The sequence below is a fragment of the Lissotriton helveticus genome, chromosome 2_1 (assembly GCF_964261635.1).
Source record: "Lissotriton helveticus chromosome 2_1, aLisHel1.1, whole genome shotgun sequence".
Taxonomy (NCBI): domain Eukaryota; kingdom Metazoa; phylum Chordata; class Amphibia; order Caudata; family Salamandridae; genus Lissotriton; species Lissotriton helveticus.
The window spans coordinates 799,784,477-799,806,999 of NC_136059.1; the positions used below are offsets into that span (position 1 = coordinate 799,784,477).

General features: G+C 44.9%; 1 protein-coding gene across 5 annotated transcripts in view; it reads right to left on the reverse strand.

Annotated features, from left to right (window-relative positions):
* YTHDC2 (YTH N6-methyladenosine RNA binding protein C2) overlaps positions 1–22,523 on the reverse strand; it is a 1,035,502-nt gene that overhangs the window by 391,881 nt on the left and 621,098 nt on the right. For all 5 annotated transcript variants that reach the window (XM_078675531.1, XM_078675532.1, XM_078675530.1 and 2 more), the window contains one exon: positions 19,621–19,747. In XM_078675531.1, the coding sequence (XP_078531657.1) occupies positions 19,621–19,747 (127 nt within the window). The remainder of the gene's footprint in view (positions 1–19,620; positions 19,748–22,523) is intronic.

The following is a 22,523-nucleotide window of genomic DNA, read 5'->3' on the forward strand; positions in this document are numbered from 1 at the left end:
CCTCGTCATCCATCTCCTGAAGGTCAGGAAGAAATTATGGCGCCGGGTCGTCGGTGAAGGGCTCACCGATCGGCGTCGAAAACGGCGCCGGTCCGACGCCGGATCTGGAACGGGGTGGAGATCGGGGCCGCCGCCGCCCGAAGACGCCGCTGGGGGCAACACCCTTGGTGACGACGTCGGCGGAGGGGTCGTAAGGTCGACCGGCGTTGTCACTGATCCAGGCCTGGATCCTGAGGAACCCTGCGGCGGCGGGACTGAAGTTGACGACCGCACTGGGGCCGGAGCACCCGACGGCGCCGGGGCCGAAGCTGCTGGCGCGCTTGGGCTCCCAGACGGGTCTGCGGGGCCCGAAGGCACCTCGGCGGGAACCCCCGGCCGCGTCGCGCGAGCGTCGGGGGGTAGTCAGAAGAGCAGTGTCGCTTCTTCGACTTCTTGAGCCTCAACATACCTGAGGACTTGGAGCCCGACGAGTGATGTTGACTCACGGAGCTGTGATGACTGTGGCCCCGCGACTGGTCCCTTGACTTTCTCCTGGACCGGGACCTCGAGCAGCGCGGGGCCAACTTGTCATCGTGGTCGGCCCCGAGGCAATAAAGACACCGACGGTAGGGGTCGGTAACCGACATTAGTCGGTTACAGTCGTCAAGGGTATTTGTAAAGCGCGCTACTCACCTGCTAGGGTCTCAAGGCGCTGAGGAGGTGGGGGAGGTGGGGGGGTGTCTGCTACTGCTCGAAAAGCCAGGTCTTGAGTTGCTTCCTGAAGGGGAGATGGCCTGGGTGAGTCGTAGGTGGGTGGGGAGGGTGATCCAGGTTCTGGCCGCCAGGTAGGTGAAGGATCTTCCTCCGGTGGTGGTTCTGCGGACCCGTGGGACGGTGGCGAGGGCGAGGCTGGCGGGGCGGAGCTGGCGGGTTGGCATGTAGAACGTGAGGCGGTTGTTGAGGTATTCGGGGCCCAAGTCGTGGAGAGCCTTGTGTGCGTGGGTGAGAAGTCTGAACGTGATCCTCTTGCTGACGGGGAGCCAGTGCAGGTCCCTCAGGTCTGCGGAGATGTGGCTGTGTCGGGGATGTCCAAGACGAGTCGTGCTGAGGCGTTCTGGATGCGCTGGAGTCTTATCTGTAGTTTGGCAGTGGTCCCAGCGTAGAGGGCGATCCCGTAGTCCAGACGGCTGGTGAGGAGGGCCTGGGTGACCGTTTTCCTGGCACCGAAGTCGAGAATCGACTCGAGAAGATCCAAAATAGATCAAAAAAGTTAGTCAAAAAGTGACTAGGAGTACTGCTCTTCCCAGATCTGCGCTTGCTGGAGCGGAAAAAAGAAGAACTGACGTCAGCGCACGAGGGCGGCATCTAAGTACTCCGACGACGTCATCCCGGGGACCACGATGCCGACGACGGACGCAGAGCCGCAGACGACGCCTACCGACGCACAGGGGTACTGCTACGCAAAACTTTCTGGAACCAGTCTGACACCTGGGGATATTCTAAGGTAAGGAATCTAACACTAACCTATTTCTTTTAGATCAGAAATATAATGGTTGCATAACGTAGAAATTTAACCATAGGTGAAATGTCATATTAGTAATGATGTGCCTTAATGAATCAATACATGTGCCTATTAATGAGTGGATTAGAATAGATTTAATGTAAAAGTGGTATTGCTTGTAGGATTAACGTTTTAAAGTTATGAAATGTAATGTCATGTCATGTTAGAAATGTATTTTAACGTGCAACGGCCTGAGACATGCTGAAGCCGGTAAAGGCCAACTGTATTTTCTTTGTTAGCTTAAGTCGAGAAGGAATGATTTTCTCTCATCAGGAAAGAAGCTCTCCTCAGAAAATATTAAATTGTAACTTCGAATGTTCACCGAGATGTTCCCATGTGTTTCAGCTTGCAGGTGCAAGGCCACAAGACTCGTTAGGTAGAAGAGTCCATTGTTTAGGAGTTAGGATAGTAGGCGTGAGTGCAGAGGAGCTGCTAAAGAATTTGGAAGTGCAACATTTAGCGAGGAAGGTGCCTGGGACCCAAGGACACACCAACGGACGCTTGATGGAAAGGTGCCATGCTGGAAAAGTCTGAAGATCTGTACCTGCCAGAGGGGCGTACCTCTGGGCGTGTCGACTGTTTTTGGGATTTTGTATTAGGGACAGCACCCAAGGGTGGAGAGCAGATTTTGTTAGGAGATTGACAGAGAAGGATGTAGGTAGCTGTAGCGAGAGTTTGGGGAACTTAGGGCAGAGTGGGGTGTAAGAAGGAGCATCTTAGAACGAGCTCGATAGTTAAGACTATCTGCCTAAAGAAAGTGAATGTACTTCTTTGGAAGTCATCACTGCTGACACCTTTACTCTGGCCTGAAGAGAATGCTAAGTAGGGATGCCACTCTAGAACAGTGTAGGGACAGACTAACCATTTTCTTTTCTTCTGTAAATGCAGTCTAAACTTCAAGCAGGGACTGTTCTCGGTTGTCTGATGTTACTCGAATTGACTTTGCTTTTTATTTTGAGTCGTCTAAGAATCCTGCGTAAAATTAAGTTTATATTAGTGCCAGTCTATTTTCTGAACCTCTTGCTGAGATGTTTGTATGTTAAACAATTTTTGGCTTTGTAATAAATCTTTGAAATTTCAGTTCGTAGTCAGTGATCCTTTGAGTTTAATTTGGATTTGATTGTAAAGCTGTTCAAAGTTAACGTGGTAAAATCTTTCCTTTATGCTTCTAGAACAGGGAAAAAGGTCCAGTCGACCTGGTTTGGGATTCTAGAGATGGGTAAGAAAATCTAGATGTAAATCCCAGCTTCCTCAGGAACATGGTAGAAAAATGAATTTAGTATGCCTGAACTCAGAATTATCAAATACATCTTTTAGTGAAGTTGATTTTAACATTCTGTGTTTGAAAATACCACTTTTAGAAAGTGGGTTTTTTCTTGCCTATCCATCCAGCCTGCCCTGGCTAGGTTGTGTATTGCATGTCTGGTTTGTGAGTGACAGGAGGGCATGGGCTCCAGCAGTCTGATGAGTCTGGGCTGGGCTGAATAGGACCGTGGCTGCACAGAGAGTGGGGGGGCATAGATTTCCTTTCATTCCCCTGAGACCTCATAAAATAGAGAGTAGGGAGAGGAGATTTCCTTTCAGCTACCTGGGCCAGGTCTGCTTTCAACAATGCTGTCTCCATCTCCTGCAAGGAAGCTGCACTGAACTGGTTTTGGCCAGGCACAGGCACCCTCTGCCTTCAGAGGACAAAGGATTTACTACTATAAATATTGGGGCCCAGACCCCAAGACTTTAGATCACTTCTGGGAATCAAGACAGACCTTTTGCCAAGGAGAAGAACAAGGGAAGCTCAAGGAGTTTGACTGCCCCAGTCCCAGTGTGCTATTTTCTGGGGTTGGCCTGCAGTGGTTTCTTTATTGCCAAGGAAAGGAGAAAGATTTTATTGAAACTTTCATCATCTTGAAGAAGAATCTCCAAGGGATTGAACTGTGCTTGCCTCCTGCTGAATTCTCAGGGATACAAGACTTCACACCCAGCTCCCCCCTGAATTTTCTTGCTTGGAATTCTGTCTGCAGAAGCTTGCGTATTGTTGGGAGCTGGAAGGGCGACTCAACGAGAAGAAGCATGTCGCATCCACAGCTATTGCCGTCGCATCATCGGAGAAGAGTGTCGTCACCGCAAGGGTCGCCTTTGCATCAGTGGAGAAGCGTGTCTCTATCGCCGCTCTTTGTTGTCGCATCACTGGAGAAGCGTGTCGCCAACGCAAGGGTCGCCCTTGCATCACCAGGGAAACGTGTCGCAGGGCTTGTCGTGGCTCAGAAGTTCCAGAGTCGCTGCACGACCGTGGGGCGTGCACGCATCGCCTTCACGTCGTCGCATCGCATCAAAGACGCGATCTTCTCGCATCGCACCAGATTGTCGCATCGCATCGAGGTGCCATCATGTCGCATCGCAACCGGAACGCAACGCAAGATCGACGCATCATCTCCTCTCCAGTAAGGAACAGACGCGACGTCTACTTTGCGCAAGCACTGAGGAACAGACGTATCGCCTCCCCCGAAGCAAGGAACCGATGCATCGTTCTCCCTGCGAACCTTTTGCTTATCTTGCGTGACGCATCCAAAGGTACGTTGTGAGAAACATTTCGCATTTACCATCTATAGTGAGCTAAGCTATTTCTACCAGTTGAAAGTCATTTTCTTAATACTGTATTCGGGATTTCTGTTGTTAGGGTCTTGTGTTAAGTCTATATAAAGAATACTTATTTTTATAAAACCTGTGTTGTGTCCATCTGTAGGGTTTTCACTGTATTACTGTATGTTCACAAATGCTTTACACACTGCTTCTGAGATAAGCCTTCCTCCTCGTGTCAAGCTACCACAGGGTTGAGTAGGGGTTATGTTAGGAGTGTAGCCCCCTTACTCTGACTAGAAGCAAGGGTCCCTATTTAGACAAAGGTGCAAACTATTGCCAACTACAGACCCCCAGTTCTAACAATGACTTTGAAACTAAGCTTGTCCTCTAGGAGGAGAATTTGTACTGCTCTTTTATAAGCATCTGGAAGTGTTATATTGATGACATCCCTGCCATCTGGAATGGAGATACAGCATCTATAGGATCATTTCACGAATGGCTGACCTCCCAAAATCAATTTCTGAAATTCACTTGTAAATTCAGTAAAGCCAAGCTCCCTTTCCTGGACTGTTAGACCTGGCACCATTGGCGTGGGTCTCCCCTGCATTTTTTGCAATTGCCTCCTGTGTTTTTGCTGTGTGTTGGACTCCATTTTGCTGGTCTAGATGCTTTCGGCGCTTTGCCACTGCTGTTCAGTGCCAAAGTGCAATGCTCCGTTTATAAATTGTTGTTATGGATTTGTGATTCCATGATTGCCATTTTTAATTTACTTGTTAGACCTTAGTATAGTACACTGTGTGCGCCCAGGGCCTGTAAATCAAATGCTGCTAGTGGGCTGCATCACTGATTGTGCCCCCCACAGAAGCAGCCTGTAAAATGTAACTCTGGCCTGCCATTGCGACTTGGCAAGAGCACACACTTGTCAGGCCCTAAAACATCCCTTTTCTACATATTAGTCACCCCTAAAGTAGGCCCAAGGCCCCCCTGTGGGAAGGGTGCACCATATGTGAAAGGTAGGACATGCCCTGATGTTTGTGGCATGTCCTGATAGTGAAGTACTGCCAATTTCGTTTTTCACTATTGCAAGGCTACCTGTTCCCATAGGACATAATGGGGAGTTTGTTTATAACATCTTATAAACAAAACTGGTCCTGGGAACAAGGTAGAAAAATAAAGTGAAGTATGCCTGAACAGAATGTTATAGTGCATCTTATAGTAAAGGTGACTTTTATATTCTGTGTTTGAAAATACCACTTTTAGAAAGAAGGTATTTCCTTGCCTAACCATCCAGTGTGCCTCTGCTAGGTTTGTGTACTGCATGTCTGGCTTGTGGATGACAGGGGCTGGAGAGGGGTAGAGGCTCCAGAAGTCTGATGAGTCAGGGCTGGGCTGAATAGACCTGGGCTGCATTTAGAGTAGGGGGAGGGGATTTCCTTTTCATCTGAATGGTCCTGGTCTGCCTTCAGCAATGCTGTCTCAACCTCCTGCCAGATAGCTGCACCAGTGAGGACAGAACTGGTTTTAGCTGGGTCCATACACTATCTGCCTTCAGAGAACAAAGGATTTGTGTGTATACAAAGTGGGGCCTAGACACCAGACTTTTAGATAACTGCTGGGAAATCAAGAGGAACCTTTGCCAAAGAGAAGAGCTGAGGAGAAATACTGCCCCTGTGCTGTTTGCTGTCTGGGATTGGCCTGCAGTAGCTGCTTACTGCCAATCAAAGGAGGAAAAGGACTGTGCTGTTCGCTTTGTCACCTGCTTGAAGAAAAGATCTCCAAGCGCTTGCACCTGAGCTGGGCTCCTGTTCTGAATTCTCAGGGACACAAAGACTTCACCACCAGCTCCCCTGAATTTCCTTGCAAGGAGTTCCAACCTGCATAGAGGTGCCTGCTGCTGTTTAGGACCTCTAGAGACTGTTTGTCACTGGGAGCTGGAAAATCGACGCAACACAGAAGAAGCGTGTCGCATCCGCACCTGTTTTCTGATGCATCGCCGAAGAAACCGTTGCAGCCCTGCCGCGGCTCGAGAAATCGCCGCACGACGCATCGGGTGCAACGTTTTCCAAAGTCCGAAATCACCACACCGACCCCTTTACCCTGACTAGAAACAAGAGTCCCTATTTGGACAAAGGTACCTACCTCTGCAAACTAGAGACCCCCATTTCTGACATGGACCTATTGATATTTCCTTGTGCTGCTATTCTTGAAACCGAACTCAACAGAAAACCAATGCAAGGAATGCTCTTTAGTCAAACAACAGCTTTCATCCGAAATCACGCTGGGAGAGCCTACGATTCAGCCAATTTCTTCAAATGAAGAGAAACTGCTCACAAGTTGAAAAATGTAAAGAACATGCTCAAGATTTGTCCACCCAACTTTTACACAGGCAATACCCTGCACCACTGGTACATTCAGAGACTAAAAGGGAAAAAAACAACAACCGGGCTGCCCTCATTGAAACAAGATCACCCAAACCCCACACTCAAGACTTGTCTGCATCAACACTTTTAGCAGTCTTTCCAATTCCATCAAGAGGGCAAAATCTAGCAAATGCCACATACTGAACAAGGGGGATCAGACAATGCAACACTCACCGTTCGCGTTAAAAAAGTCAGAATCTGAGAGACAAACTGGTACACACCAGACTCCTCCTTTCCCCCAACACGAGACAGGACACATTATGAGATTTACCCTCTGTGCAAGGAAACTTTCCATTTGGTTCCTGCAGTATGTGCGCATTCACTGAATGCACCACACATGTAGATATCAGCACTAATACACATTGGGAGCTCAGATAACACACAAATTGTAACAGTGAGAAACTGATGTATCTTGTAACATGCCCCTGCATTCTGAGGTACACTGGCATGACTACCCGCAAAATCAGAACACGCATTACTGAGCATTGGAGCACCATAAGATGCAAAAAACTCTACACAAAACTGACCAATGCTTTTATTGAACAAGCATTGGCATAGCCAATAGGTCTCTCTTTTGGGACCTTATAAGTATTTAGTTATGCAGCGCAATATCCTTGCTGCAACAAAATCAACTGTTGCATGGCTAAGCACTTATAAGGTCCCAAAGGCGAGACCTATAGGCTATTCCAATGCTTGTTCCACTTGAATTGATTAACTAAACGATAGTGCCGGTGAAATAGCTCTGGCTGGGTGGAATGAGGAGGGGCAAGATGGCATCCACTGATTTAACAACCCAAATGGCCAGAAAGAGCAGAGGAGGAGCCGTGGTGACTACACAGGTGAGATGAACTTCGGAGCACTTGTGTGTGCACAGGAATTTAAACACCACTGTAAACGTGCTCAGCGTGCAGACTCCCTGCAGTGACTTTTCAGTGCGCGCAGGACCGGACCGCCGGGGGCACCACGCGCATGCATTCACTAAATGTGACCAGACAGACACGTGGGGACGTTCCTAGCGCTGGTCCGCTGGACGTTTTATAAGCATTTGCACAAGTCTGACAGGAATTGGCTACAACATGCAGTTGCCGGTATTTCTACAGAGGAGCAAGGAGCCGTAAAAGTCTATTTCTGGACTTTAGAAATACAAAGGAAGAACAACACGAAAGATAAGGTGCGTACTATGTGTGCATGTTTACAGCGTTAACAATGAAGGGCGATAATCACTCTCAGACTGCTGACACTACTGGTGTTTGGGACATCCCCTAAGGTCTGCACACAAGACCCATAATAGTATAGGTACATTTCGGATCCATGGCATCAAAAGTCTTGAAAGTAATCTGTAAGATGACTTGAGGGCTGTGGGAAAGCAAACTGCAGATGTTGAATGAAAACTCCAAAATACAGACCATGGAAAACAGGTAGAATGCTCAGATAGCTGTAAACACCCTCACCAACGACCCCACCACCGCCAGAACCAGCCTACACGAAGGAATGAAAGACGTCGCCGAGTGGATGAAGAACAGCCGCCTGAAACTGAACTCAGACAAGACGGTAGTCCTCATCCTGGGATCATCGCCCTTCGCCTGGGACGACTCCTGGTGGCCCCCTGCCCTGGGCACCGCTCCCAAGCCAACGGACCACGCACGCAACCTGGGCTTCATCCTGGACTCCTCCCTCTCGATGACCAGACAAGTCAACGCCGTCTCGTCGTCGTGCTTCAACACCCTGCGTATGCTCCGAAAGATCTTCCGGTGGATCCCCACCGAAACCAGGAAGACGGTCACCCAGGCACTCGTCACCAGCCGACTGGACTACGGAAACACCCTCTACGCCGGAACCACAGCCAAACTTCAGAAAAGACTCCAACGCATCCAGAAAGCCTCCGCACGACTCATCATGGACATCCCCCGACACAGCCACATCTCCGGACACCTGAGAGACCTGCACTGGCTCCCCGTCAGCAAGAGGATCACGTTCAGACTCCTCACCCACGCACACAAGGCTCTCCACGACCTGGGCCCCAGGTACCTCAACAACCGCCTGACCTTCTACACTCCCACCCGCCAGCTACGATCCACCAGCCTCGCCCTCGCCGCCGTTCCACGCATCCGCAGAGGCCCCACCGGAGGAAGGTCCTTCTCCTACCTGGCGGCCAAGACATGGAACTCCCTCCCCATCCACCTCCGGCTGACCCAGGACCATCTATCCTTCAGGAAGCAACTCAAGACCTGGCTCTTCAAGCAGTAGTAGACCCCCCCCCACCCCCCAGCGCCTTGAGACCCCTCCGGGTGAGTAGCGTGCTATACAAATGCTATGATTGATTGATTGATTGGACACCCGTGCCAGGTCATGAGGGAATACCTCAGGTACCCAAAGATTAACAAAGATGAATACTGCTAACAAACACTGCTGGCTCTTGTTGTCAAAGTAAGTTATAGCATCCGTCAATTATATTAACGCAAAATAGACTGTAAAAAACACATACGTTTTCCTTTTAAGGCAAGGTGGGCTTCTAAAAACATGACAATTCAATTATTGAAATAAAGGCGCTTTAAAACCCCCCTCAATCCCTGAGGGCAAATTGCACACGTGCGCTAGAACAGCAAAAGACTACAGCTCCATGAACAAGCATTGGCCCACGTGGCCGTGAATTAAAAAAAAAAATGTTTAAAACGCAAGTGGTGACGTGAGTTGTGCGCACGCGCGCGAGCAACCGGAAAAAGTGCCGTGCGCGTTCTAGCAAGCTGGTGGCCGGCAAAGTAGCGTTTTTTGAAGCAGCTACTAAATGTCTCACCGAGCAGTGCATGCGCGCTGACTCAGCGAGACCTAAAAAGGCCATACAGCCAAGGTTCTACACTGGACGGTATTAGACAAACCACCACCAACGGCTACATTCCAAGATATCGAACAGTTTATTTTTGTTAAAGCTGGATTTTTAGGCTGGGTAACCACATGAACAGTCTTAACGATGAGATACCACGGATGTCTATACCGTTAACATTCTAGCTCCAGCAAATCTTGTGCTCTTCCAGTACCACTGAGGCACATACTCTCATACACCACAATGAAGGTCTGTGTAATTAACTTCACCCACTTGACAATCTCTGTTGACTGGATGCACAATATGCCAGCGTTGATGCCTTTGCTCACTTAAAAAAACTCAGTGAGTGGGCGTAGACCGCACGCTGTTACCTTGGGCATTGCCTTTTCTTGGCACTAAGAGGGCAACAAACTATGCACTTTTCACTTGACAGAACCTCCACTATTGTTCAAGGGCATACTAAGTTCGTATGGGAAACGAGCCTTCTTACCAAGCATTACCTCTACTCTACATGGGCTATTTGACATGGGCGACAATGATCCTTTGGCCGGCGCCTTAGATGATGGGTTCTTCATCCTACATATACATACCTCCCCATCACACTTACATTTCAACCCTTTTTATGTTTATGACCGAGTCCTAACACAGCACTCCTTTATTAATTCTTCCTTTTTTCCATACATGACATACCACGGCCAGGCTGTTTCTTTGTAGCCACTTGACCGGACAGTGTTGGCTGAGTATACCAGTGTGAAGGAGCCTTGCCGTTTTAGCAATGATATATCTATAAATATCCCTCCTAACAGGACAGAGTGCACCCTGAGCCCCACGCCAGGGTCCATAGAGTTGAGGCACGACACTGGACAATTGTGGGTAAGCTTGCGTGATTTGTACGGATGCCACAATTGTATCTATTTTGAACACACACTTTCGTGGTGGATACATTGTACCATTGCTTGGGATGATGGTGGAACTATATTTACTAACACTCTCATAGCAACCTAGCTGTCATTATATCTCACTGCAGGTCGTAACAAAGTTGATCCGGTGTTGAAATATTGTGAAACACTATTGTACGTTTCCTTTATATGCATGCTACTTGAGCAGGCATGTTATTTTTAGGGTCCTGATGAATGCCAATAGACCTCCCATCAGCTGGCACAAACATGTTGACCAATAGTACACAATATCAGGGTAATTTGACCACTGTAGTGTCTCTTCACTTTTTTCAATCCTGAACCAGGCATTCAAGAATAAAATTGTACGCCTGCTCTTGAGTCAGTTTATATCCCCACCATCACATTTGTGTTCATATTTTGTACGCTCTGCTAGCCTCACCACCCTTTATGCCTCCATAATGCTTCTATGATATATCAAAACATCCGAAGAACTACTCCTTCTTTGAGAGGGAGTTATAGCCTGCACTGTGATCTGCTGTCACGGTGCAAGGAGAATCCCAATACTGAAGCATGCCACATCTGGTGGGTGAGGGATTTTGTCCTAAAAAAGGAATACTTTTTGTTCGGCTAGGTTTCTAACTTTCCTTTAGATCCACGTGTTTCTTGGTGGGAAAGACGGGGTACGACCTCCATCCCTAAGACGTAAGTAAATGGCCATCCAAATTTTAGAAACACTGCCTTTGCCATCCAGGAAGGTGCTAAAAACTCTAAAATACCTCAGGTTTATCATTTAGTGTGTAGGGAGTGAGTTTATGGAGTGTCAAACTTTGCAATTCGATGAGCAGTTAATCAATCCAGGGACTAATAGGTTGCCTTAAATGGCAAGAATGCATATTTTAGCCAATTCCAATGATGTGGTGAGCGTGGGAATTCAAATCAGTCATGTTAGAAGTGTTGTGAAGGATCGCCAGGTGGGCAGACTTAGGGGCGGATACGGACTTTTTGCAGCAGAGAAGTAACCAGACTGATGTCTTGTACGTCCTCAGAGCAGGTCACAGGGATCCTCATCACACCTCCAGCAGCGGGCATGGGGTAGCATTCGGGCCTGGTTAAGTTTTGATGGAGTCCAGTACTACTCATGGAGAACCTTAAAATACAGAACTTTCAATTGTGATTTCCTAAGAAGGCTATAATGTTCAAGCAAGAGTATCGTCCAGTCCCCAAATACTCCCTACCCATGGTCGTCTGCTGTGCCAACCAGGTTGTACCAAGAGAAGGACCAGAGTGTACAGATTTTAAAAGCACAACATAAAGGCCAAAAACCATTTCCCTCTACAGGTCCCATACTTGCAGATACTGAAAAATAGGTGACATCGGCAGGACCAAGGACACATGGAAGCAGTGAATTTGTTGGCGTACTTCAAGCCATCATTTGGGAGGAGGGTTGGGAGGAGGGCGCAGGGAAGGAATTGAATTGATTATTAATTATTAAACTAGCAGGGGAGTAATAACCTATGTTTCAAGTCAGTGAACTGGAATACAACTTATCACCAACAAACAGAGACCCACATTTGAAGGGAAATCGAAAAACATGGGGCAACATAATAGCGTTATGCTCACCCTGCATCACCTCATATATACAAACAGGTGAAAAGATACAGCCAGTCACTGCCTAGCAGAACACCTCAATTGGCCTGGGTCATAGACACAGGGTTGTGCAGCACTGGCCAGCCTTCTGGGCTAGCAAGTCAATCTCCTGGGAATGCAGAAGATCGTTACAATTGTGTTACACACTGCAGCCTGAGAGAATCATCTCTAAACCGAACAGGCATTCCTTAAACATGCTGAGACACATAGTATAAACAATGTTTACAGTTCCACACCAGTGAGTCTCAGAATATCTTAGTGGCTGGCACTTCTCTCTGCCCATTCCTGAGCTCGAGCCCCTCTACCTAGTGAAGGGGAGAGATGCGCGAGCTCCCTGTCTTTGGGACATGTCGCTAGTAGGAAATGCCTACAGTGCTAAAGTGCGTGGTCAGGAATGGTTGCATTTTCTAGGGCCCTGTTTGAAATGGGAATGACACGCATCTTGCTTGCTTCCATTTTGCCTCTCTCACAGGCTCTGGTGCCCTTTAGTGTCATTTATTGTGACTGTTTCTGAACATTTTAGCATATTTTATTGATACTTTATGTTTTTATGCATGTTTGTTTTAGCCCAAAAATATATGCAATTTACTCAAGCAGGCATTTCTTTAGTCATTATCGGGTCCTGCTTCCTTACTCTAACTATGGAGCACAGGAAGCATTCCTCTAAGAGATGCCATTGTCCTCCTGCTGGTGTATTTCATTTATAAAGGCACAAGCAGGATACACCTCCTCCTGTTCTTCCTTCTGAGAGGTTTCACTTACCTGAGAAGCAGATACAATACTTTATTAGTTCACATTCTGAGGACGGTCTAGTGCTCCCTATTCTCCATCCTCTCCTACTTCCTCAGGGTCATCTTTTGAAGCTTCCTCTCCTTCCTCCATCTCCTAACGGACTTCTCCAGTGTATGAGGAAGAGGACTCAGTTTTCTGACTACATTCATAACCGTAAGTTTTATACAAAAATCTGAAATCTCTTCCCTTTTCAGATATTTGAGTGATAATTTGCTAATTTATATGGAGAATGATTGACCAAGCAATAGCTCAGGCTTGTTCAAGCAATTGCAATCTCATTCTCTTATTTGTCTAGCAATAAACAAGGACTTCCTGAAAAAGCTGAACCTCTAAAGTTTCTAACTTGTCTCTATCCTTTGGCAAAAAGATAGATTTTAAAATGGTTTAAAAATCAATTCAATGTTGGCCCATTTAGCAGGGCGTCCTACTGTGATTACGGAGCAGGTTCCTGGGAAGGATGTGGTGGATCCTAGAATGTTTTGTTAAAATTAAAATACAATCAAAGTTCCTCTCTGATATCTCTTATGCCTTGTTAAATTCTACTGCTTTTTCTATGTCATCTAACGTGGCTGCCAGATGCCAAGCCTCTTTGAGACTGGAAGACTGATAGTTCTCAGAAAGCAGGATTGCTGAGTATGTCATTTTCTGGTAACAAGTTATCTGGGGATCAGTTAAAGGAGAATCTTCGCAGAGTTTTAAATTTAAAAAATGTACACAGTTGTTTAAGGTTCAAGTCAAGTTTGATCCTCTTCGGAAATCATCAAGAAGAAGGCTTCAAAGAGGATTTCAGTTTAATTTTCACTCTAAAAGGGTCAAGCCATATCAGTCATATTCAGCCAGGAAACAGGGACTTAGAGTCCCTCTCCTTCTCCTTCAAAACCCAAGAAACGCTCCAGACTATTCTGGAAATCTGGTTGGATGTTGGCTGTCTTTTTTTCAATTGACAAGTAGAGACAATGTTTCGGGTGCTTGCGTTCTTCAAATCATGGTAAGGGGATTAGCCCCAGAGTTCAAATGCACACCTCCATATTAAGGACCTTTTCATCTTGCATATCCAAGCGATCCAGTCAGGTCTCTAGCACATGGAATTACAAAGGAAAAGAAAGGCAAAGGCCTTATTTCCACTGTTTTCTTAGTCCAAAAATCTTAAGAGAAATACCGGTTAATAATCAACCTCAAGAAATCGAAAGTCTATTTTCAGTAAAACCCACTTCAATATGGAGACATTTAAAAGAATAATCCCTCTTGAGACAGCAGGAGAGTGGATGACTAAACAGAATTTAAGGGATTCCTACTTGCAGATTCCAATCTAGCTGCCTCACCAGCAGTTTCTCAGGTTTTGTGTGGAAGGTCAACTGTGGCAGTTTTGGGAGCTTCCTTTCAGACTGCCTTCATCCCAGAGTGTTTTTTATGAAGGTGCTTAATCCAAAGGTTTTTAATCTGTACAGCAGGGGCATTATGATCCACCTGTACCTAGATGACTGGTTCATTTATTCTCCTTCAAAAACACCGTACTAGACCCAGGCCAAGCAGGTTTGGCGGACTTTGGAAGAATTTGACCTCCTAATAAATTTGGGACAAAATTCACCTTCTCCCCTCTAAAGACTTGGAGTTTATTGGTGCCTAGTTTCAGATTCAGCTGGGAATGGTGAGATTAACTTCCGCAAGCGCTCAGACTATCCTCAGACTCTTACTGTTGTTGGGCCAACAGTCCAAAGCCACTGCCAGAGATTGGCTGTTTCCAGGGGCATATGGTGAGTCCGTTTCTATTGGGGAACACATATTCTCTGTTACCGTACCAAGGGATTTTATAAGTATCTGTCCGTTCTTTTCTTTTTTTTAGGCATCCTCTGTGATTGTGGTGCCATGGGCTCGCCTTCACCTTGGTCCGTTGGTTCATCATCTTTCGGGTTTTTGGAATCCTGCAGTTCACAGCCTGGAGAAAATGGTGCCTGTCACAATGACATTTGGGAACAGATGCAGTGATAGTTGAACCGCATAAATTTATCTCTGCTATCCTAATATCAATGCTCCCTCCATGCATGTTGACTACAGATGCAGGCAAGATTCATTGTGGGGACAATCTAGCAATCCAGCTGGTTCAGGGAAAATGGCCAACCTGTTACTCCAACTGTAGGAAATTGATGGCGGTTTATCGTGCTCTCCTACATTTTATCCATTTTCTCCCGCATACATTTTCTCTGGTTCGGATGGACCATACAGTCATAAAGTTCTCCTGAAACAAGCTATCAGAGACAGGTGGCTGGTCCCTTGCGGACCTTGCATTCCTCATACTCAATTTGGCAGAAAAACAGCTAATGGCACTGCAGCAACTCACATTCAGGAGAAGGACAGTGTACTGGCAGTCAAGTTAAGCAGAGTTTTCCATTCTTCCCATGACTTTTGTTTTGTTACTCACATTTTCGAACAAATTTGTCAAAGGTATGGTACTCCTCAGTTAGGACACACTCTTCTTCCATCTTTTCAGTCCAGATTTCCTAACTCAGGGTGTTGGGGGATAGATGCTCGGGCGTGTCAATGACTTCCTGTTCTTCTCTTTGCCTCCCCCCTTTTTCTCTCATTTCTAGACTCTTGGCCAGGTGGAGGAAGGAGAAAGTGAACTTTATTCTTGTAGTGTCGTTTTAGCCACAAATGGGTTGGTTTCCTCTCCTAAGGTTGATGTCCAGGGTTCCGGAGTAAATCCTTTCGATAGACCAATGTCCCACTCTGATCTTCTCTCCTTCCCCTGGATACGTAAAGAAGAATTACATGAAAAAGAATGAGGCTATCAGCTTTGCTGTTGAAAGAAAGGGTTTAGAGAAGCTAGGTCTCTCTTCTCAGGTGGCACCTTCTATTCAACAATCACAGAAAAGTTCCACAAGAAAAGCTTGTATTCTTCATTGGGCATCTTTTTCAAATTGGGTCTGTTGGTACCCACTTTAAGGGTCCAATTGGTGGCAATAAGAGCAGTTAGGGCTCCTTGGGGTATTCCTGAGAAGTACTCATTAGAATATAGCTTACTGAGAATTTGTTCTGTAATTAGAGCACACATTAGGTCTACTGCCCCGTCTTGGGATCTCTTCCCTTGGCTCTGAAAGCTTTACAATCTCCTCCTTTTGAACCCTTGGATGACTGTGATTTAAAGCACCAGTCTCTAAAAGTCTGTTGTTTGGTGGTTAAAACTTCTGCTTGCAGGCTGGGGGAGATAGGTTCCTTGTCGATTAAACCTCCTTATATGAAGATTTTCTCAGATAGGTTGGTTTTGAAGCTGGGGCCAAGTTTCTGCCTTAAAGTGATGTCTTTCTTTCATCAGAACCTGTAAATAATTGTGCCTTCTTTTTTACAGCTCTATTCAGTCCTGATGAGGAAGCTCTACATACTTTGGAATGTCTTGAGGACTGTAAAGATTTATTTGTCCAGAACACAGCCCTTTCAACAAAGTGAAAACCAGTTTGTCAATTTGGGTATTTTTCGTCCCGGACAAAAAACTTCGACCCAGAGCTTAAGCAGATGGGCTAAAACACCTATTTCCATTTCTTATGATTCACAGCACTCGGTTCTTCCTGGTAGAGTACAGATTGGATTTACCCAAGGAATGGCTGCCTCATGGACTGAGGCTTGTGGGGCATCTCTTTCGGATGTTTGCAAGGCTGCTGCTTACCTACCTTTATTTTCCATTATCGTTTGTGAGTTTTCAAATGTTGATTCTATGAACTTTAGTTCTAAGGTACTGACAGCAGATATGCTTTGAACAACTGCACTCCTGATTCTTTGCTAACGCTTTTTTCAGCATTCATGTGGGAGTCTGTCGTCATGTGTTGGGGAAACAGGTTCTGTTACTATGCTCTGGTATATCCTCATATAGTAAGTAGTGGCAAGAGAAGATGGGTTGAGGAGGAAATGCTTCAATAACTTTCTGGTAATCTTCATTACTCTGAATACTCTTTTTCTCGTACCAATACTGACAACCCTCCTGGTCCCATTTTTCTACAAACCTGGATTCCCATTATTTCACTAGGGATGTATAGGAAGTGTGGTAGGGTCCACCCCATATTATTCCTATTACTGGTAGGAGGGGCAAGATGAAGGAATGAGAGGTGCTTGCTTTGCCCTTCTGATTGGTTCAGCTAGGTCATGTGGTACCTGGGTCGAGCTTGGACACCTCATAAAGTACTGGCATGAGAATAAGGGTATTCGGACTGATGAAAATTACCGGTAAGTAATTGATTCATTAATTCAGGCAGCACTGGGTAGTTTCAGGAGGTTATGGTTTAATAACACCAAAACTGATTGCAGATTGCAGACTAGTCTTCAAAGGGAGTTTATATTTGCTACTGAAAGTTTACATGGATACTGATAATGGAGTTTTCCATGTACATATGAATCCTAAAAGGCACCGCATAGGACAAATCAATAACAATGACAAATTCATTTCTTTGTCATTTCTGAAAAAATTTATTTGTGATTTCCACAGCATCAGCGGTTAAATCTTTGTGGAGATATGCCTAGAGTGTAATAAAAGAATAACAATAGTTACAGAAACTAACAGGAATTGTGCACAGTGTGTGCATGAGATTTAAACTGCTAATGATGTGAAATAAATTATTTTTGAAGGTGCAAAGGGTTTTGACAGTATTAGTGCTGTGCGATACTTGATGTATGTGAGGATTCATATGATTCGCACAAGAAGCACCATATTCTAAGCAGAAGTGTGCAAAGAGAGCTGGAGAACAGCAGTGAATACAGATTCTGTGCTGGAAGAGGGCAGCTGATGGCCGACACTTGCCATGTGGGCCACCTCCCATATGAGCTAATTGTGACATCCCAGTGCGTTTCTCCTCAGCCACATGACAGTGCTCATCCTCGTCTTAAAGTTCTCACATGGAACTACTAGGAGAAAGACACAGCTGACCAACATGTATGCTTAAACACATTCAAATTACACACAGACAAATAAATGTATATGTGCACACAGATCTGTTCCCTCACTGATATGTACACAAGCATGTTCATAAATGGATAACTAAATACACACAATAATATGTATAAACCGGTACACGTTTTTATGCAATCAGCAAAAAGCACAGAAATGCACCAATTCATGAATTAATGTAGACATAAGTATACAATCATGAACAACATATTTACACACTGGTTCCCAATCGCTTCCTTCAGCATCTCGCCAGGGTGCAATATCTGTGCAACTTCTGAGGTTACCAATGTGTGTATCTTGCAGATGAATTGTTTGAATCTCTCTTGTACAAGTGTAGCATTTCACTCACCTGTTGCGTGACCATATCTGGGTCCAGCTTCACCCTGCTGATTTGTCTATACCATTTACTAAGTAGGACTGTTTTAAGGCTTGCCACTAGCCAAGGATCTATGTAGTTTCTCACGTGGTTACAAGCATGTGCTGAACAGGTACCATCCATGAGTCTCTGCTGAAAGGAACCCTTCAAAGGTATTCAGGAAGGAGTGAAAATACATCTGGTGGAAGGAAGTGTTTTGACGGATTGAAGGGGCTGTAGATCCCTCTCATCAGGCGAGGCGGGAAAATGAACTAAATAGTACGAGGAGGGAGGGAAGAGAATGGGTCTGAAGGAGTTGGTCAAAGATTCGCCTTCCTCAGAAACAGAAAAATTAAAGACAAACAACGGTTCTCATTGTCTACTACCAGCTGCATTACAGGCAACAAGGTGGGAAGGTCATTTTGGGAACGGTTACATTTGTGTATTATTTTTCAGTTCTCGAGAAGGAAAGATCTCAGTTGGGTTGGGGAATATCAGGATGGGGTTCTCATTATTGTTCTGACCTGAATTTTAAAGAAGATCTTCTGTTACCTAAATTACTCAGCTATGTTAAGGCCATGGCATCTTTGCTGCCTCTGAGCCAACACCCTATGGTCCTGCTGCTGACGACTGCAGTTCCTACTGATGGCAGATCTAGAGAGGGTAATTAGAGTCTCAAAGGGTAAGCGGCGGTGTATCTGGTGAATAGTGACGGACACAACACTACCAGATAGCATTGTATTCCGTGCTCCCTACATCTGATTTCTCGAGATGCTCACTAGAATCTCGCGGAATGCACACTTCCCTTTTCAAAGTCATAAGTGAACCTGCCCTAGCCTGCTCTATGCTGGTCTGGTTTGTGCACTTGCCTTTCTGCCAGATTCCTAGCCACATGGCCAACTTTCTGTGGATATCCGAAAACGGCATCCTCCTTGGGCAACTGGCCTCTCAGTGGTTAGTGAGAGTAAGGAATGGTCTGCATGATGACATACCTAGGGTGAATAAAGAAAATACTTGTATAGAAGCATGGAGGGTTGAACAATATTCTGGTTTGTTGTATAGTAGTACTTGACCAAGCTAAAAAAATAAAAATAATAATTCTGCCTTAATTCCAGTTATACTGGTCCTTAGTATTTAATCAGGACTGGCAGGCGTACAGATCAGCTTTGTGGCCTGGTTCAAAGGTGTACAGTTATAGGATCAAGCCCGCCCACAGCAGGATGGTTAAACAAGTTCAAAGTTCTCAGCTGAAATATGGAGAACAGAATGTTACAAGTTTGAGTATCTGTAAGGCCGACTCAGCGTTCCTTGCTTCCTTCCAAAGATTGGTAAACTCAGTACCACTAAATTCAGTTATAATAACACGTTATTTACGGGGCATAGAAACCATAGAAGGCGGTATGAAATGCTATATAAAACCAAATTATCACCAGCATTAATAATATTATTATGCATTAGGGTACATGCATTCAAGGCACAGACTGCGAAACGTGCCACTGGTGAGGGGCTTTTTTAAACTTTCAATTTCCCAACAGGAAAATAACACACTTAATTTAACTTTGTGCATTTAGAACATCATTATAGATTAACAAGCATACAAGTGTCTGAATATCTAGACCCTTCCTTTAGGATTTACCTGATGCTCTAAGTTGACCCAGCAACTGAGTTCGCATTCCAATTATGATTTCCATTGTGGCCTGGGAGAGGAAGTTCTTCTCACAAAATGCTCTCTCCCATCCATCACTTCTTGCTTTTTGCCACGCCTGTAGGAAACAAGGAAAAGTGAGATTTCAAAAAAGTTGTAAATGGAATCGAAAATATTTCTACATTTGCAACCAAATCCACCACATCAGCACACTAAAATGGCAGCCTGTAATGGATGCCCTAGATGAGCCAACGCAACCAGTGTCGACCAGTTTTTGTCACTAATTATTGTTTTTAATTAGATTTGGGATTTTTGCACTTCACTTAAATTGGCGTTTGATGAAACATCCAAGCTCACTGATGGGGACGTGCAGCCACTGGTATGAAGAGACGATTGTAGACTGTCAAAAAACACTTTTAACGTCCATGAAGCCAGAGCCAGATACTGCCTCAAATGTAAAAAATAAATAATAAATAAATAAACTCCTATTTTAATCGTAAAATTGCCAAAAGGTACTGCGGATCTGGGAAGTCACAGGAAGACACAACTTTTTGAGAAATTCAGGGCCAGGCCTTGCAGAGCACCATGGGCGCCCTTGAAGGCCATGCACAGTTGGCTCAATGGCACAGTCTAGTGCAGGGCTTGCACATGCAGCCCAACATTCTCTGCTTAGGAGGTTTTGGCATATGGAAGGCTGAAAGCAAGGCTGGCCAGCCAGACGGGTAACCCTTGCTATGCACCACTAAGGACAGTGTTCCCCACGGAGTTGAATGCAGGGTTGGTTGTAGAGAGTGTGGATATGGTATGTCATGAAACAAATTGACAAATATTTTTTGAGGGGTAACTTATGGTTTCTTCTGCTCATAAATCATCAGCCTATGTTAAATAAAAAAATTATTCTCCCTTACAATAAAAGAGTAAAGTAAAGTAATGGTAGGGGAACAAACCTATTTTGACTCTTCCTCCCCTCTGTGTCAGAGAAAAGAGGTAGGCCTCTTTCTCATCCTTCTTTTTTGTGCTAGAATGCAACTGGGATAGATATTTTGCTTGGGGACAAAACATAGCCCTATTGACTTTGGTTTGAAAAGACCACATGGGTTGACCCACCACACCCCTGGTATTGTAACTGCTTATTCCGCAGATAACATGTACACTGGATGTTGGGGGCGCTTACTGCCATTGCCAGAGACACTATAGACAAACAGCAAATAAAATCAGTACTATCTCATCCTTCACAAAATTCAAAAACCACCTAAAAGTCCTTTTCCTCAACCGCTCTCTCCAGAATGGATAGCCGCCATCCAAACGCAAATCCCTGCTCGTCGTCTCTCCCAGACATTGCTGCTCTAAGACTTACCTCCTCCCTGCGATTTGACCCCTATCTGCTCCCCCACCCACCTAAGTGGTTCAACCCCAAGGCGATGAATTCTTTCAATAATGACAAGAGTCAGCGAGACAAAGAAGCAGAAGACCTTTTCAATAATATGAGTAATCAAGGGGCCAGTACATCAGCTCAGGGAGGACAATCATCCAAGAAAGAGGGATTAAAAGAAAAAATCAATAGATTAGAAAGGCTGAGAATGAATGAATTATCTAGATGGTGGGATGCAGCTACCTTAAAACAATATTTGAAGGTCAAACGAGTTCCCAGGGGCTTAAGGTCTCAGATTATGCCGACTTACGAGGACCTAGAGCCAGATTTACTATCAAACTGGGAAAAGGAGCTCATCAACAATTCGAACAGACTAATGACAATACTTATTGAAAACTGTGAAAGAAAGGGGATTCAGCTTCAGAAAGAAATAGAAAAACTAGAGTCTGAAATTAAAGACCTAAACTTACCGGAAATAACAGACAAAAATTATGCAATCCTAAAAGATGTACTACAACGACATGTTACTGACATTAAGGAGCGCAAGAGCAGGAAATTAAGAAGAGATGAGAGAGATTACACCAGTGGCAGGGTATTTACCTTTGCTAAAAAAGTATTACCATCTGATACCAAAAAATGTCTCTGATAAGACTGGGGGGGGCCAAATCAACCAATTCTAGTGCTACGTCCCTAGATACAATGAATTCAAATGAAAGTGACCCAGATAAATCGAGTGGAGCTAGTAACGTCTCTAATAGTGAGAATAGTTTTTTTATTAGAAATCAAAAGAATAAAAACTGGCAACAGAGAGAGTTGCAGACAGGCCCCACCAGAAAGACCAGGAGAGGCAAACGAGGGGGGAAACAACACAAACCGTCCAGGAATGAGAACAAGATCCTGGAATCAGAATCAGAAAAAGTGAACAATGTATCTGTGATGAATCTGAGTGACTTTGATTTAAATGATGACATGATTTCTGTATTACAAAAAGATATGAGTTTTTGTCCTAATGATGTTGGTGATCTATGTACCACTAAAGTGGATCTTTTCAAATTTGTCCAAAGAGTTAAGCTCAAAAAACATTTTGAAATGAACACAACAGCAAATAAAGATTTGCAGTCAAACGTTGGTTTGTTGATATGTGACGAACAATCCAGAGGATATACAAAATACTAGATTATTGATGTCCATAACAGATTGTGAGGATGAGGCAATAACGACAGACATGATCATGAGGGAATTGGGTATCATTACAGATTTTAACATCACAAGTAATCTCAAAGACAAATCCAAATGGACACCGACACTGACAGCAGGCAATAGTATAGATTTGTTCTACAAACTAGTGTGCGCAGATCTTGACAAACATGAAAACAAGAAAACGGCAACACATACCCATAAAGACAATCTGACACCCAATGAAAGAATAGCCCTTAAGAAACTAAGTAATAATAGTGAATTAACTATTAGAGAGACAGATAAGGGAGGAAACATGGTGATTATGAGAACTATTGACTATGAC